The sequence below is a fragment of the Branchiostoma floridae genome, chromosome 2 (assembly GCF_000003815.2).
Source record: "Branchiostoma floridae strain S238N-H82 chromosome 2, Bfl_VNyyK, whole genome shotgun sequence".
Taxonomy (NCBI): domain Eukaryota; kingdom Metazoa; phylum Chordata; class Leptocardii; order Amphioxiformes; family Branchiostomatidae; genus Branchiostoma; species Branchiostoma floridae.
Window position 1 is genome coordinate 7720787 of NC_049980.1, and position 18683 is coordinate 7739469.

Here is an 18683-nt window from a genome sequence, read left to right on the forward strand (position 1 = left end):
GTCAATCAAATACGCAGTATTGGCAATTTAATATGAATAGGTTACATGTTCCTCTGTTAGTTCTCTATTAGTCTCTTATGTACTCTGTTAGTTAATACTGACAAGATGGGAGCCGCGAACTCTGTTTACTACGTCATTTGATTGACGGGTCCCAAACAGGTCCCGCAAAACGTCCTGTCGTAAACGCACCTTGCCAAGGCCAGGGCCCAGCCAGGCAGTAGGCGTTTGAACTTTGGCGTGTAGCCATTTCTTACTACCCTAAACAACTATATCACACGCTACACAGACGTATAGTGACTTCGAATATGATGCTGCTGCGATCTCTCCGGTGATAACATGGTAAGATACAGAGTAGATATTTCTTTACCTTGCATATTTATCTTTGATATTATGCACAAAACAACATCATGGTAGGGCTTCTTTCACAACTCGATGTATAGTTACCATTTACCAACATGTGACATGTAAACATTTTGATGATCAGTCGATATAGAGTGGGAGACTTGTAAACATTTGTGAAAAAACGAGAGTTCTGCGTCTCGCCATCGTTTCCTTGTGCCTGCGGCCATGTGCTGGGTCATCATTAAATACGGCCCACTGACTACATATAAACAACTCGTGGTTGACATTTGGAATGATAAGGCAACGATTATCTACTTGCTTTGAAAAATTACCTCTACCCTGTATTTCTTAGAAAATATGATCCTGGGAAGCTTATATCCTTATCTAGGCTGGTGGATGTTAGTGTTGATTGCAGAGGTCTTTGTATAGTCACGTATACAAGTACATTTCAAATTTGCATGTCAGGACAGAATGTCTTGATCATATTGAACTGATGTGTCGGTATGTTTTTCATACTCTTTCCATTCTTTTAATGAATTGAACTCATTTGAAGATGTATACAAAGGGCTTAGAGGGTGACAAATCATCTCTCTATTCTCTACTATTCTGCAAGAAGGTACTCAAACTCACGCTGTACACTTTTCTCAGCCTGGTTCTCAATACTAACTTGGTTGGGATCCTGTAGTGTCAGAGGATGCTACATCGGTGGACATGACGAATTACATAGAGTAAATGTGGAAATGCTCTTTCAAAGGCGTGCAGTTAGGTTTGAATGTGTGTTGAATCGTAGTAACTTTTGTAAACTATGGAGAAAAATATTCTGTATGCATTTTTCTTCCATTTCCTTCCCAATAGAGGAGCTGCATTACCTTAAGTACATTTGATGATTTGTCGGATTTTTTGTGGGTTCAAGAATTGAATCTATCTTTGTCAGCTTTTATCTGTGTTGGGTCATTTTATATCTTTGTTGTGCAAACACCTTTCGGACTGTTGTCTATCTCCCGAAGAACGAGTAATTCGATTACTGAAAAATTCTAATCAGTCAGTCTAAGAAATGAGTTTCCTACAGTTTGCTCTCGACGTCGTCTTCTAAAAATGGACTTAAAACTTGCTGGAAATTCTTATAATTTGATTGAAGCTAACAGTTCACTTCTAAATTATGGACAAAGTATATGTCTCAAATGCATGAGGCTGTTATGAGGATATGAAATTAAATAATTGGTGTCAAAATCATTCTTTCAATTATTCATTATACTTAGTAAATACTTTTATTGCAGTCCCATCCACTCAACATCGTCTAATGATATGATACCAGACACAGCGCAAATAAATAATTAATGGACATGTCTGCCTTCTACAGATCTTTTGTTTACAATATTGATTGATATAAGGAAATCGAAAAACACTTCATGCAGCAGCTATATTTGCATTCACCCTCGATTCAATGTTTGTAATAACAAATAAAAGAGGCAAACAAATAATAATTCATCGTTGACAGGGCTTCAAGAGAGGGACGATGCTGCTGCTGCCGAAGATTCTCGCCGTTGTGGTGCTGTGCCTTGATGTCCAGGGAACAGCCGGTCAGTTCTGCAGTCTCCGAGGCTGCTGCTCGGGAGAGGACGACTCCTGCAGTACTCCTGACGGGAACGGCGGCGTCTGCTACTGCGACCACTTCTGTCTTCTCACCGGTGACTGCTGCCCGGACTATGCCGCCATCTGCGGTAACAATGTCACTTGTATAATTATGTTGGCATAAAACTGTAACAGAAACAGTAACAATTGTTAGCACTGTTTTATCTATATACTAAGAAAGACATCGTTTATATTTTCGTTCACTTTATTCTGTGTCACATCTTTATAAACGCCCAATCCTACATTTGTTCTATTTGTGACTTTTTTGTACATGTCATTCTTGTTACTCTACAGAATATAGAATTGATGGATTCTATATGGTAATGTCATACAATAGCATATGGCAAAAGTCCAGCACATCAGGAAATTCATTCGACATTCATTCAATCAATTTTGCACTCCAATAATCTGCAACTGGAAACAGCATGTAAGGAATCTCGTTCATCTCGGTCTTATACATACACATGTACATGTATATGATGTTCATCTCACAGATGAGGACGAGTGTGCCACAGAACCATCTGTCTGTCACGTGAACGCCACGTGCCACAACACAGTAGGGTCGTATGAGTGCGTCTGCAAAGAAGGATTTGTTGGAAATGGTGAACATTGTGTTGGTAAGCAGAGCTTCACTCAGGATTTGTACATTAAGGATTATAAGACAACTGAAAATTCTCCTTCTATATTTTACCATGTTTAATACTACTAGTATAATGGTGATAGAATTCAAATAAATTGCTGCATCTTCTTTTATATTCAAGCTGCTGCACATAGTCTCATCGCCAATCGAACTAGAAATCAACAAAAAGACATGCATACGTGTAGCAAAGTGGCAAAGATCCCTGGACCCATTATAAACTAGTAAAAAGGTTTAGATAACCATACATATTGAACAATCGCATCCAACGACGTCATTTGATTGACATTTGCATTTGTTGGTGAGGCAATGCCTCAGTTGGCATCAGATCTAGAATGATGATGTATCATAATAATTTCAAAACCCAGCATGTTACTGTAACCTGTACTTTTGTCAGACGAAACCTTGGGACCCTGCGCGACCCACACGTCAATCAACGAACCTCGGCGAAGCTCGGCCTTTGTTCCCGGCCCGACTGACGCACTCATCTGTGACAACGTGCTGCCCGCAGGCTGGTACCGGTTTGTTACTGATGACAGTGGCGGGAAAATGCCGGAGACATGTGTTGAACAGTTTCATTGTGGCACTCAGGTGAGTGATGAATTCTTTAATTTTTAGAAACTGACACCAGTAGATGAAGTTTTGCAAAGTTTTGCACAGTACTTCTTCAATCATGCCACACTATATTTATAATCTCATTTCATTACGAATTTTAAACTTTGCAATAACGTGTTCTTATATTTGGACGATATTTCATGTAGAATATCTTTTACATCATCATCAAAGTAGGTGATGGCTGATAGAAACCCCGGCTAATGGCAATGTTTCGTAAAGTATTCATCGGTGATCTACTGTCCATACTCATAGAAATAATGTGATACTCGTACACATAGTTCTTTCCTAGCTAGAGTTGGATCATCATTTCCAACAGGTTCCGGTCTGGTTGAACGGAGCTCACCCTACAGACTACCAGGCGGTGGATCGTGAAGGCTGCATGAACTACGGAGTACCCGGCGACTGCTGCACCTTGACAGTCCAGATCCAGGTGCAGAGGTGCCCGGCATCCAACGGGAATCCAGACTTCTTCGTCTACAACTTGCAGCCGACGTTTGCCTGCGATATTGTTTATTGTGCAGGTGTGTGTCCATGGTCGTCTAATTACCTATTCCTCATGAAGACTTGACAAAAATCTGCGATGAAATTAGTATAAAATAGAGATTCTAACAATCATGAAGAGTCTAGTCCTTTGAGACGGACATCATTGCCTCACGTTGATGCTTAGCAATGTGGGTACATTGGAGCAATTAAGAAATTATTACATTTACATTAGATCCAACTCCCGTGGACAACACTACCACGGCGCTACCTACCCGGCGGATACCGCGGCAAACCGTGGGTAGCAGCAGGAGTACTAGTGAGCCAAGTGTCACAAGAACCATGACGATAGGCAGCGCGACCCAGAGGACGGCAGCAATGGCGGCCAGAACCTCCGCTACACCGACTGACTCGGGTGGAGCTCCTGTCAGCACACTGATAGGACACAGCACAACAAAAAGCACCTCCACAAAGCTGGAAGAGAACATTAGGACAGCTGGTGAAAGCACAACACCGATGAACCTGAGGACAAGGACAAGCACACCTCGAACTGTGAGTAGGAGTGGAAGTGCTCAAAGTGTCACACGAACCGCTACGATAGACAACGCCACCCCAAGCCATGGGACAGCAGCAGTGGCGGCAAAAACCTCGGCTACACCTACTGACTCGGGTGGAACTCCTATCAACAGCCACAACACAGCAAAAAGCACCTCCATGAAACCTGAAGAGAACGGCAGGGCAGCTGGTGAAAGCACAACACTGATTGGTCGGAGGACATGGACAGGTGCACCAGATGAACAACAACCAACCGCACCAACAAGCAGGAGGACTGCAACAGGCGATGGAGTAACTGACAGTCCAGGTGAAGTACCATTATTCATCATACCTTCTACTAAACTTAAGAAATGACTGTGTCAGGTTGCCATTGCATTTCAGTTCGCAAGTGGCACTCACTCACTCACTCACTCACTCACTCTTCCTCGCCGCGATCAAGTGGCACAATCGATTAATCATACATGTACAGCATATACAACCATGCAGAAGGTATCTACTGCACCCAATAACAGATACAGTGAAATTAACATTAACATTAACGTTAACATTAGGACTTTAATATTTAGAGGAAGGAGAGTAGGGTATTGGCTGCTCACAAAGCTACAAATGTATCGTTTAAAATCATCTATCTGAAGAAGAAGGTCGGTGTACTCGACCGAAAATTCATGTGAGTCTTTCTGTTGTGTTGAAACAAAGTTTAAATTTTTCACTATGGAATTTACCAACACAGATGAGCTTTCATTCGGGCATCGTTTTAAGTTTGGCGAACCGTTGACACCACGTGATTCCTGTTGATAGTGATGGTATGGCTTGAACATTAAACGATGTCAACGATGGACATTATCTCATTTCTCATCAAGTTTCTTATTGCGTTAGTGTACACTGTATACCCAATCTTAGTCCGTATTTTTTATCTGCAGGTATTCGTGCAATAAAATGCAAAAAACAACAACAAAACATCTATATGCATAATCCTCTGCTTTAATAGTGGATACAAAAACATCGTCTGATCCGATAGGGAACAGCCTGAGGCAGTGTTACCAGACAGTAAAAGATTGTGGCGCGTTTGAGAATAATTGGTGCTATCGGTAAATGTCAAGACTTTGCTTTCTTTTGTTCACCAACCATACCTTGCGCGTCAATTTTGCTCATTTGGGGATCCGCTAATAGGGGCATTACTACATAGGCGAATGGTTTTCAATGCGGTTTCAGGAGCACGCAGCGTGGTGTGAAATGTGTAGGACACCTTGCATTACTTCCTGCAGGTGCAAACCTCTTAGTTGAGTACAGATACCTGCCTACCTACCTATCTAGTCCCTTGATCTCCAGGTCGTTGGGGGGTCAAAGTAGACATACCTTAAACAACAGGAGTACGGATATCATTCATAAAACATCAACAATTGGAAAAGAACGTATTTCTACACCAAGCCTCATACTCTGGAGAATAGATAAATATCACTGAAAAGTCTTTTGCCATTACCAATAATTTCAAGATATACTAACTTAACTTAAGGTCCTTCTGTCAAAACACCTCATGTACGAAACCTCAGGACCCAAGACGGTCAGCAGTTGTATTACATTTGTACATTGCTGTCTTCACAAGGGGGACGTCTTACAAACAGGTAGAGTTGAAATAACAAAATACTATGTATTCAATGTACTCCTATTCTGTCTTTACTTACTTCAGGCGCTATGTCTAGTAAAGGAGTCATCATTGGCGCCACTTGTGCTGGACTGATCTTTGTTCTGGTGACATCTATCATCATCTGTGTGCTGTGTAGAAAAAGGTATCGTCATTACGTCTGGCCCGAAAACTCTCAATTTCCATATTGACGATGTTGTGATGTTTTTGGCCTCAGTGTAATAACCTACTGCATGCAAAAACATCATGGTTTATTGTCGTCCAGCCATATTGTCAAGATTATTTCCCATTGATAGCCACATAGAGATGAAACTGAAAATGAGTCAAAGACAAACTGTTGCCTCCCATTTGCACTTCTGTGATGGAGCACAGCTGGGAAAGGTCACAAACCTAAATGGTTGTTTGATGACTATTTGTGTAATATGCCGTTGTTTACAAGATTTGTTCTGCTATGACGGTAAATGACACATTCCTGTATTTTCTATTAGAAAACCGTCCCAGAATACCGAGAAGGTGACCCCAAGTGGCGATGACGCTGTAGCCCTGGGAAACCTGAGGAACACTGATGGGAACGTATATGACGTTATAGTAGATACTAAGGGGTAAGGGATACATTTTCGTATCTCCAAATATAGTTTCGCGAATATCTTCACGCTATAAAAGGGATAATGTCATGTCATCGAATCAAAAATGTAATTTTCATCGCTTAATGAGATGATCTGCAATTCTATTTCCAGATCGGAAGACCCTCCTCATGAATACCTAGCGCTGTCCTCATTTTCAAGTCCATTGAAACTTGCAGGCAGTGTAAACATCGGTGGTGGATTGAAAGACCAGCAGGGCACCAATAAATCTCCACCGTCAGACGACCACACATATCAGAGCCTTGGTCCTACTGAGCCTGAGTACAACCATGAATATCAAAGTCTTACTCCACTCGGACATGACTACGAGAATCTAGGGTTTATGTCTGAATAGTGACATTCATTTCCTGCTAGATATATATGGTGGATATATTTGCTGGATTGCATGATAATATAGATAATAGATATAGATAATATAGATAATGCCAGATTTTACTACAGTCAATTCGCTCCCAAAACATGATAATATATTACTGAATAAGCATGAGACCATGTCTATACAATGTACAATGTGCCATGTACAACTCTGATAGATTGCATTTCTGAGTAGGAAAATGTGTAAAAGTAGCCACGATTATTCAATTTAGGGTATCATTTTTCTTTGATAGCATTGTGGATTCTCAGCACAGAGAGTTTTTATGATCATATATTAGTATAATGAATAGGTGGTAAAAATTAACTTGTAAGAGGATTATAACAAAACTTGGAAAACAATAACAAACTTGATTTATCTCTGAATGATTAGAATGAACGAACTATCTGGATATGGCTCTCTATATACTCATCGATAATCATGTTCAAGATGTAACTACATGTAATATGCAATGTTGAATTTTGATGTTTTATGAGTAACAGACAAGCAAGATATGTGTCACTTTTTGACTCTATGCATATTCATGACATTCAGTTTGGCATGACTTTTCACAGTTCAGTGATGCTCAGTGCTGCCACACCTACATGTAGTCAAGGCAGGCCTGGGGAAGCACTAAATATCATATGCCCTATTCGGGGCCCAAGTTGGGTAGGTTGCTAGGATAGGTGGGTCTTAAGCTGACAACACATATTTTCCATATTGACATCAACAATATCTAAGAAGAGTAAAACTTCAACAAAAGACTCTGTTGGCTAACAAAGAATATCTTTTCTTAGGTCGCCTTAGCATATGTTTGGAAATATCAAAACGCCAGGGATGCAGAATTATGTCAAGGATCATGTACAGCGTAGCTGTTTTTGCTGGAAGAAATTTTTGACATGAGACATGAAATTAACAATTTTCGTAAATTCGTATCAATTTTCTCCGTTCCTGTTACCATATCTAGTTTTTTTTTTCATTTATTTCATTCCATTCAGAGTAATCACTGAACGTGAAGGATACAAGTGGTAGGTGCTAGGCCTATTCAATTCATTCCAGCACCAGCGATTTTTTTACAAATTTCTTCCAATACCAATTAAATGGAACGTATAGTGAATACGTAGAATGTGTAGGCGATTCTCATAGTCGTCTATTTCTCTTTGCAAAATTGGAGAAATTACAAAATCTCTACATGTTGAGTTTCCTGACAGAAAGATGTCAAAGGACAAAGGGCAATGGTGTGTTGTTTACATCTTTCTACCAAGATAGACACACATCTGTAGCACTGCCAACCTCTTCAAGGTGCCTTCCTACTAGGTCACCATAGTTTTGTGTATCTTGAATTCTAAATATTGTTCAAGTCTGCCAATTGCCCCATCCTGTCACAATATGCGGTGGAAAGTTTTTCATACTAAAATGTGGATGGTGGCTCAATGCTGTGAATGCTGCGTACTTCTCCATTTCCTCATGCCCGAGGCGACATAATAATTGTTCGTACAAAAGGTTGGACCTCAAATAAGGGTGATGCAATCGCTCTGTCTAGTTTAACCAAACTGCAAAATCTCAAAGTTGCATCTGCAATTTATCACTCACATATTTAGTTTATTTAGGAAACGTAATATTCCTGTTGAAATAACTTGTTTAGTATTTGAGCAGGAACCTCCTGTTGCGCCAAATTGCCCCGATTCCTCAACTAAATCTCTGAAAAATCGCAATTCAGGAAATAGCGCAAATGGGCGCAAATTAGCGCGATTTAAATAATATCGTTTCCTATCATGAGCCAATTATCATTACTGAACATCCTTTCATCACTGCAAATCTCTTTGAATGTAGTTTTTAAGCATTCCATATCGTTTTCAATGAGATTTCCAATAACCTGCTGGTCGCAAAGTTGGCGCACTGTTTCGGCGCAATTTGGCGCAGCCCAGCTAGCGAGATACCCATTTTAGAATGAACCAGTCCGACAGATTAGCACTGGTCTAATGAACAAAAAGGCCGCCGCAAATTGTCAAAGTGTCGCAAATGAAAACAGTGATTTGCATATCCACTAGTACATATGCGTATGTTTTTCCAATCCCCCTCACTTTCCCGCGCCACCACTGCACAAGTTCTTCCCCGACATCTTGCAGGTGAGAAGTTTTAAACATTCGTTTGATGTAGTAAATAGAAATATTTTGAACATTCTATTTAGGTGATTATGTCAGTCGAAGCATTTACAATTTCTGTACCTTTGCTGTAACGAAGAGAAACAGATCATCACAAGGTTCATTAGAAATGCGACTTTTGTGAAAAAGACACATGTAAAGCGAAATATTTAGCCCAAAGAAAAAAACGAAAAAGTTCAAAATAGACTCAATCTGCAACTTTTCTCCGCCTGTTCGACGCAACGCGAGCATGTGTTGACAGGCATATAGATCAGAAACTGTTTTGCAACAATCACTTCAGCCGTAGTCCATAACCAGAAAGAGGTTAAGTCCTCATAGGTTGCCTCTGTCATCAAGCCCTTGTAAGATTTGTAAAAATTTTGATCCTCGACTCACCATGGATTACGAAGCTTTCAAGCTATGTACGCAAATGTGCTGAATAAAAACGTCTGACTTTATCGAATGCTCACACGACTTTTTCGATATTATTTGTAACTTTTAATTCGTGAGTGATGTTTCAAGAAGGGTCACGCATATATAGATCTGCTGATTGTAAATTTTACGCGTTTCATTTAATGCCACAATATACATCGTATTACGGATGATTTTATGTTGGGAATGGCTCAAAACTTTTCCCTTGCATTTGTCTATTTCCTCATGCCCGAGGCACCTCATGGTATTGTGTGTGCTCTACAGTGTGACTAATCTATAGTCAAAGTATGTGAGCTTCACAATGATGTCGACGTCATTTTCGGAGATTTTTAGTGAAGACATCAAGGCAACGGGAATTTTTTATATAAGAGAAGACTGTATGGTCTACAAGTCCTTTAGAAATCACAGTACTCAATTTAACTGTCATTTTGACTCTGAACAACGTCTTTATCAAGTAGAGAGTAATTAACTGTATCTATATATCTGTATCTATATAGCCGGTATAACCGCCGTTCGGCGTAACACACCAGCTTCGCAGGCACGCGGCGCGGCAGCAGCTGGTTATATTACACCGAACGACCCGTCACACCTAACTTTTGCACATCTATCTGCAAGCGTTCTTTGAAGCTATTCAGAGAAGATGCCCCTACTGTGCTTGGTGATAACAAATTCCACTCTACGATAGTTCTGGGAAAATACGAATTTTTGAACACATCAATCCTAGGTTGGTAACTCTTGTATTTGAAGTCATGGCTGTTTCTTGTTCGTTTTTGAACTGGTATTAGATACTTATCAGTTGGTACGTCCACCAGTTTATTGGTCATTTTGTACATCATGCAAAGTCTAGACCTTTTCCTTCTGTCTTCAAGTGATGTCCACTGCAGATCTGTTTTCATTTTGGTAACACTAGCATCCCTGTTGTAGTTGTTTGTACAGAATCTGGCAGCTTGGTTCTGTACCCTTTCAAGTTTATCTTTGTCTTTCTTTGTATACGGATCACATACTGTTGCAGCATATTCAAGGTTAGGTCTTACCAGTGATGTGTAAGCAAGTGATTTTACCCTGGCTGGGCATGCCCACAAGTTACGTTTGATCACTCCCAATGTCTGTTTAGCCTTGGTTGTTATTTTGTTAACATGGACACCCCACTTCAGCCCAGTTGTTAACGTAACACCTAGGTATGGGTGGCTTTTCGTGGTTGCTAATGTCTGACCACAAAACTGGTAAGGGGACACATTTGGTGTGCGTTTGTTCGTTATGTGCATGATATAGCACTTATCAGGATTGAACTGCATAAGCCATTTCCTTTGCCTTTCTTCCAATGTATTAACTGAAAGTAAATAACTTGTTTCTGCCCCGCCGATACATTTAGACTGAACACCCAACTGAATATCACCGTCAGCCTGTCTATTGTGCCTATGAGTAGTGTTTCTACTATACGTTGTAGAAAGAACTCTAATATTCACTCTCATAAAGAGTTTTACACTGTTTTTATTACCTAGCTCAATCCAAACGATCATTTCCTACAAGCTTTTCGAGGTGTCATTTTAGTTCCATAGCCGTGCAAAAATACTTTGTGGCCTGCTGAAGAGAAGGCTTAACTACGCCTTTATGGAACGTTCACACGACTTTTTCGATACTATTTGTAACTTTGAATTCGCGAGTAATTTCTTACAGGGACACGCACACTTAGATCTGTTGATAGTTAATTTTACACGTTTCCTTTAATGCCAGACTAAATGGATGGACACCTTAATTACGTAGGATACAAATGTACTTTTTATGTTGGAATGGCTCAAAACTTTCCCCTGCATTTGTCTATTTCCTCATGCCCGAGGCGTCTCATGGTATTGTGCGTGCTCTACTATGTGACTAATATTTAGTCAAAGCATATGAGCCCCACAATGATGTCATTTTTGGGGATTTTTAGTGAAGACATCAAGGCATCGAGAATTTCTTATATAAGAGGAGACCAATCTACACTGTATGGTGTACAGGTCCTTAAGAAATCACAGTACCCAATTTAACTGCCGTTTTCACTCTAAGCAGTGTTTTCCAAATAGAGAGTAAACAACTTGTTTCTGCCCCGCCGATTAAACACCCTACTGAATGTCACCGTCAGATTGGCCATTGTGCCTACGACTATTGTTTCTACCATATGTTTAACCCTCAAACCACCGTAGCTTTTTTGTGACGTAGATTACCGTATGGGGTCAAAACTGACCCCAAAACGTTTTGTACAAATACATTTTTTTGTGTGAATCTTTTTGTCATTTGTATATATGTATAGTTTCATCAATCTATGTGAGACAATCTGACATGATTAGGTGAGAATAGTTCTAGCTCATTATCATAATTTATGCAAAAGATCATGAGGACCACATTTTGCACCAATGCTATTCAGACCGGGAAGGAGGTTTTTGATGCCTGTACCAGCTTCAATGCCATATAGCGCCTGAATGGCTTATGCTAGGGCCACCAAACTTGGTAACTTTTTAGAAAGTGTTGATAGCAAACATTTTCATTGAACAAAGTATGTTCATCATTTTTCATGTTGCCATGGCAACGGAATTCTGACAGACAAATCTATTACGAAATTTTCTAATTCTGTATTAAACATTTAAGTTTTAAGGTTTTCTTGGCAAATAACAGTTGTTTATCGCATCTTATAAAATTCAACGTAAATTTCAGGACTCAATATTCATAATTTATGCTAATTTGATGACGTCATCAGTCAAAATCCAAGATGGCGGCCGATATTACCTAGATGACGTCATAATGCCGTCATATAACATGATAATGCCACAAAAGTTGCTACAATAATTTTGGCTTACATGTACATCATTCTCTGAAAATTTCGTGATCGTACCATAAGTAGTTTAGGAGTGGGTCGCAAAAGTTTGTTTAAAAAAATGCTGGGGTCAGTTTTGACCCCACTGGACCATGCATAAACTTTCGAGGATAACTTAATCAACGATGAACCAATTTCGGTAAAAACGTAGAAGAAGTTATAGGACATATACACAAACAAACTCCTGGAAGAAAATTTGTTTTCGACTAGAAATGACATAATGGCACACATTGATATACGCCTGGGGTCAGTTTTGACCCCATACGGTGGTTTGAGGGTTAAGAAAGAACTCCAATGTTCACTCTCATAGAGTTTTAATTCAAACTATCATCTGCTACAAGATACTTAGTATTACCTTTTCGATGTGTCGTTTTAGTTCCATAGCCGTGCATAAAATACGTTGTGGCCTGCTGAGGAGAAGGCTTAACTACAAAATGTAAGAAGCTTCAAAACTATATACCACTGCTATAACATTTAAAATGCTGTAACAAAGGAATGTGTCAACATACCATAGGTTTGATAAAAATGTCAGTGACAGGGTACCAGACGCTTCAAAAGATTGGTTTTGGCTATGGTTTTGCAGCTGATAGATCTGCTGAATTCAGGGAATTTTGCTAGCTGCTTTTCCTTGCATCCCTACAAAACTGACGTCAAAAAAGGAATCTCGTTTTGGAAATTTTAGATACTTTGACAACCACTTCTTCAGTGCTTAAAATATCCCTATTATTCCACTGACGTGAGGTTTTAGTGCCTAAAAGGGGATGCTTATATACATGTAAGTATAAAGATTGGTTTTAATCAGAGCATTTGTCATCGCCATTGTTCATGGTTAAGTTTAAATGCTTTTATTCAAAACTCAACTATTGGCGTTGGAAATGCTATGTTATTGTCACTATGCACTTAACCGTTTCCTTCTCTCTGGCTAAGGATTGGTAATTGTGCACGTGGCTTGGAACTGTAGCTGAATTCTGGCCAGTGCATAAGAGCTCCGCCCTAATTTAATTACGGTGCATTTCTTGGTAAAGACATCAAATGTTGAGGAGTTTCTCGGTAAAGGAAACAAAGGCTGATGTTGAATAAAGTACAGGTTTCCACTAGAAAAAATCAGTTAATTTGAAACACCCTACTGACAGCTACTGTCGCTTTGCTAATGAGAAATTTCTTTAATTTTCGTTTTCGTGTCCTTTTTTCTTCACTAACAAATGCGGCTACTGTAGTTTATTGCGACGATGCTAGGAAGGTGGAACTATCATAATAATTTCACAACAAGGTCATTATCATTTGTTCTTGTAATATTCGAGATGCAATTTTAGGACTAGACGTATGACTTTATCAAATAATTTGTTTCTTGGCGTTTGTTTGAACACATGTGGCTTCCCGAAGCCGATACAGCTGTCTTTGACAGGACTAGCTATTGAGTTTGTGTCTGATGTGTTTGTGTCTGTTAGAAAAACGATAACTTACTCTACATTGTCACGATTTGTTTGACGGGCAATGCACGTAAGGTAACTTACATAATTCTGTCATTATCTGCATATTATTGAAGTTTTTTTAGTAATGGTTCAGAACTTTCACCATGCATCTGTCCATTCCGTCATGTCCGGGGCCTTTCGTGGCATTGCGCATTCTCTGGGAACTAAATGATAGCCAGTGCTTGTACAGATCTAAATGAACCATGCGTGATGTAACTATGATTGATTTCGTGGCAAATTGGTGGATGCTCTCAGTAAAGATATCAAAGCTTGATGTTACATATATTCAGTTCTCTACTCGAGAAATCAAGCAGTCCGCGGGCATCAAATGCTGATGCATGGCTGTAGACATCACTTTACTTGAGACATCTACCTGGCTGTCTCTTTTACTCCGAATGAATTAATGAAGACGTGAATTGCCCATTGAGAAAAAATGTATGGCTGTCACCCAGGGTGCAGTCGACCAGATAAAGTTGTACCATATGCACATTATAGATCCGCGTGTCTGCTCAGCACAATTTTGACATTTGAAATATAAATTTTTAGTTGACATACCATATTATGGATTGTAGATTGTAAGTCAGGTCCCACTTCTGGTATTGATCCATGCCCGGTACGTGTCCATGCTCTGTGGAAGCTCAACAACACCCAAACAAATCTTCTTGCTTTCCCAAGGTCGTTTGACCTGACACATTTCAAGTCCCTCAGGTTACAAGCACACAATTAAGGGGTGCCACCATGGCCACGGGTGCCTAGACGGTAACTTTCTGCTACGTCTACGACAAGTACCTCGTCTCCACAGTAGTCGACTTTTCTCCATCACAATTGACTTTTAAACATCCTGCCTGTTGTAGCTATCCTTCCGTGTCCACCCATTGCCTAAGTACATGTAAATGTTTCGACCAAGAACCTCGACCTTCGAACTCGGAACGCCCTTTTACGTCAAAACCGGCTTTGTTTTACCCCTGCAAAACCATGAAGGGTGTCAACAACATTGCAGCACCCCCTATCGAAAAAGATACTTAAAACACCCTATCATGCTAATACAGTCAAACCTCTATTAGCGGCCACCTTTGCATAACGACCACCTGCCCATAGTGGCCACTTTTTGTCGGTCCCTTGGATTCGCCACCTGTCCAACGCGGCCACGGCCACACGATTTCCGGTCCCGCAGGTACAAAAACACTGCCGATTACGGCCACGCCGACCGCTGATCTATGTTTCAGCACGCGTTCGGCCATATACAGCGGCCGTATCGTCACGCTACGCCGGATTTAAAACCTCTTTTACTTATTTTCAAAACAAAACTTCGTAAACTGGCGCTACCCATACCTGCTGACAAACGAGGTCATATAAAGTCAATAGACGACACCAATATTACGGAGGTAAATTGTGTTTAAGTTACGTTCTAATACACTATCGCTTAGGTTAATTTACATCACAAAAAATTCTGAATAATTGTTACAAAGACAAAATGATATGATCTTCAGACTATGGTGGATTGTATTCTTACATTTATTAAGAGATAAGTCTAAAATGACGTGACTTTTCTTGTGAGTACCACATTAGCATAATGGGCGAATCTGACGTGTGAACGCGAGCGGGAACACACGTACGGCGAAGTAACAAAAGATACAAGACGAAAGATCAATGAAATATGACGATAGATCAATGAAATATGACGATACCGGTCTCTTCAGACAATATCAACTGTAGAACATTTAAAACTTTTTATAGCTTTTGTTTTCTTAATACATATAGTGTAAAAATCATTGCAGTACATGTACAGTACTGTATTATGTTAAGAGATCAGTGGGTACTAAAACTATGTGTAACTTATTGCTTGTGGTCAATTAATTAGCATATTCTCTATAGTGGCCACCTCTCTATAGTGGCCAATTTTGACCAGTCCCTTGAGTGGCCGCTATAGACAGGTTTGACTGTATTTTCAATATGTCGCCTGACCTGAAAGTTTGTGCGAACAACACAACGTACAAAACATTGAAATTAATCAGAACGCATAATTTTCATATATTTCTTGATACACACTTTTTTTTCGTTCCGCAGTCCGGGTCTCGTTTTGGAGATGTGGCCCCAGCATAATTGACGATCCGTCAGGGCATGTGTTTGCTAAAATTATGTCTGAATCGAATTCGAAGGGATGTCAATTCCATTTGCTAACAATGTAAATTGAGTGTTGCTTGTTGTGCGCATGTGTGCCCACCTGTTATAATATTCTAGCTATGTTTCGGTATTCATGATACTTGGCATGCCATATATGTGGACAGGTATTGGCAAAATGGAAGACAAATTTGATTATGGGTCCCTAGCGGCTTACGCTGGTTCCGCCGTGGAAGTAGTTTTTGCATCTTAACGGTTCTCGACATGTCACAGTCATGAGTTTCGGATGGTAGGCTTTCAGTTCAAGAAGTATCCTTTTGGTGGCTTTCGGGGACCTACGGGCCTAAATGTGGCTTTGTGCAGCTCCCTCTATCTGATCAATATGGAATGGTACATATGGCCATGCACTCTTTTGTTGTTTGGGTCGTGCCATTGTGTCACATGTTAGCCCCAAGGGCCACTGGAATAGATATTTGCGATTACTCATACTATTCACACATAAAGGTTTCTTTGTTAGGATTTGACATCCCTTCCCACGATTGCATGCTTCTCTTGTAATAGTAATAGACTAAGTGTTTTTAATGCAGATGACATGTCAATTTTACTATCATGTTCTGTAATACTGTTACAGTATTTTAATACATTCACATTTAATTAATAACGTTAAGTGTAGCGCCACTGTAAATCTCAACATGTGACTTTTCTTACATGCAAGAAGATTTTAATCAACTGAAATATTTAACTATCCAAGCTACCTGCATGCCAAATATCACGGAAATCCGTCTATCCTTTATTTAGTTAACCTTCTTGAACTCCTTAATTTTGTTTTTTTACAAAACCACCCCTGCAGTTCCAGCTAGGCCCACAAGGGGACCAAAGCTACACTACTTCTGTCTCAGGCCACAGCAAGTAAATTTTATGGATGACATCCTCTGCAGACTGCAAAAATAATGAGATAGGGCAAAAAGAAAACAAGATGGGTAAAAAAAAACAAGATGGCTAAATTTTTAAAATAGACACGGTAAGACACCATAAACGTCGTAACAAGAGTTTAAGTAACAAAACATGGTAGCACTGACAACAAATCATTAATTCCTGTATTCAAGAAGTGAACTGGTGTTGTTAAAGTGACCCTAGTGTGGTAGACTGGTATTACTTACCAAGTTGCCAACTACACTCATGACTTCTATAGTGGTGCCACTTTTACAGCTACTCAGCTGGTTTCACTTCTACAACTACAATCATGGCTACCTCGCTAGTGTGACTTCTACAAGTACAATCATTAGGATAAAACACAACATACTTTCCCATTTTGGTACTTTCTCGTCATGTTGACCATCTCCAAAGAAGAAAAAAATTCTTGTTTTTTTTCTTCTGAAATCAGGCGAAAATTAATGAGCTCGCGGATGTCATCCATAAAATTTACTTGCTGTGGCCTTACATGAAAAGTTACCTCCTTCCAAAAAAATCAAGACCAATTGGCATGTCCAGGACAAAAGATACAAAAATGGATTTCAGGCTGCAGTACCAAGGCCATACACCAGGGTGTCCCAAATCGACTATGACCTTCGGGTCCACAACGCTTATCGACATACCATCACCACAATCCATCCAGAGGTTCTTGAGTTATGTTGATAAATGTCTGGACAAACTTACACACACACATGCAAACCTGCAGAAGCTGATACCTTTTTTATCAAGGAGGTAAATACACAAAATGTACAATGTGACAGTTCATGCAAATTAAAATTGATCCTTAAGTACAAGATGAGAGAGCTTTATTTTGGTTTTTGCAGTTTAGTACATAAAACTGAAATTCTAAACCAAATTACAATTGTGGGCGTATGATTGCCCGAGAGTATCAGTCTAAGAGTATCATTATAAAACATTCATTACAAAATAGAGTTACATAATAAAAGACGTCAGCGTTTCGTCTTCCAGAGAACATTAGACAATTGTCATTGAGAGGAAATGAATGTCTACAAAGTCTTGTTATACAGAGATGTTGCCTGATACAAAAACGACTTTCTAAGTCGCTCAGTGCGACACGCCGGTAGTGTGAGCTGGTTGCTGTTCCTTAGTGTGCGTCCAGTCTGCTGTTGTCTGTCACCTGTAACCATGTAGTGTAGCGGATGGTCACTGGTGCGCATCTGGTTGAGAAGTGTCACTGCTGCTACTTCGCGCCTGGATTGGAGTGTTGGCAGGAGGGAAGTCCTGCAGGAGGCATCACTGTTTCTATGAATGATCCTCATGGCTATTTTCTGTACTGCCTCGAGGGTGTTTGACTGTGAGATGGTACACCCAACGTACACAACGTTTGCATATTCCAGTACCGGTCTGATGAGGATTGTGTACACTGTTGTTAAATCCTCAGCAGGCATACCACCTTTGGCAAGAAGACGTAGGAAGTGCAAGCGTACAAGCTGATCCTAAATTGGCAAGAAGACGTAGGAAGTGCAAGCGTACAAGCTGATCATAAATTAATTCTGCTTGCCCCAAAACTATAGATTCATTTGTTTAACCCCCTATCTAACCTACTCTAGCAACATCATGATGATGCAGTCCTGGTGGCTGCACGTCCTTGTGCTGCTGTTGTGTTTAGTGGCACATCAGACAACTGCGCAAGAAGACGACTCCTGTCGTGCCATAGGCGGCTGCTGTACCAGGTTTGGCTGCTGTGGGGATGAGGATGACTCGTGCACTGTGGATCGTGGAGATGCAGGAATCTGTTATTGTGACCACTTCTGTGTTCACGCTTCTGGCC

At 40.1% G+C, this 18683-nt stretch overlaps 2 protein-coding genes across 2 annotated transcripts in view; both read left to right on the forward strand.

Annotated features, from left to right (window-relative positions):
* The window catches only part of LOC118410562 (coadhesin-like), an 84594-nt gene that overhangs the window by 30847 nt on the left and 35064 nt on the right, over window positions 1–18683 (forward strand). The window lies entirely within an intron of this gene.
* LOC118410561 lies at window positions 64–8342 on the forward strand. The gene is made up of 9 exons (XM_035812334.1): window positions 64–339; window positions 1841–2063; window positions 2469–2591; window positions 3009–3202; window positions 3543–3747; window positions 3942–4568; window positions 5949–6048; window positions 6392–6505; window positions 6641–8342. The coding sequence occupies exons 1-9, from the start codon at window positions 337–339 to the stop codon at window positions 6879–6881; spliced, it is 1830 nt and encodes a 609-aa protein (XP_035668227.1). The 5' UTR covers window positions 64–336; the 3' UTR covers window positions 6882–8342.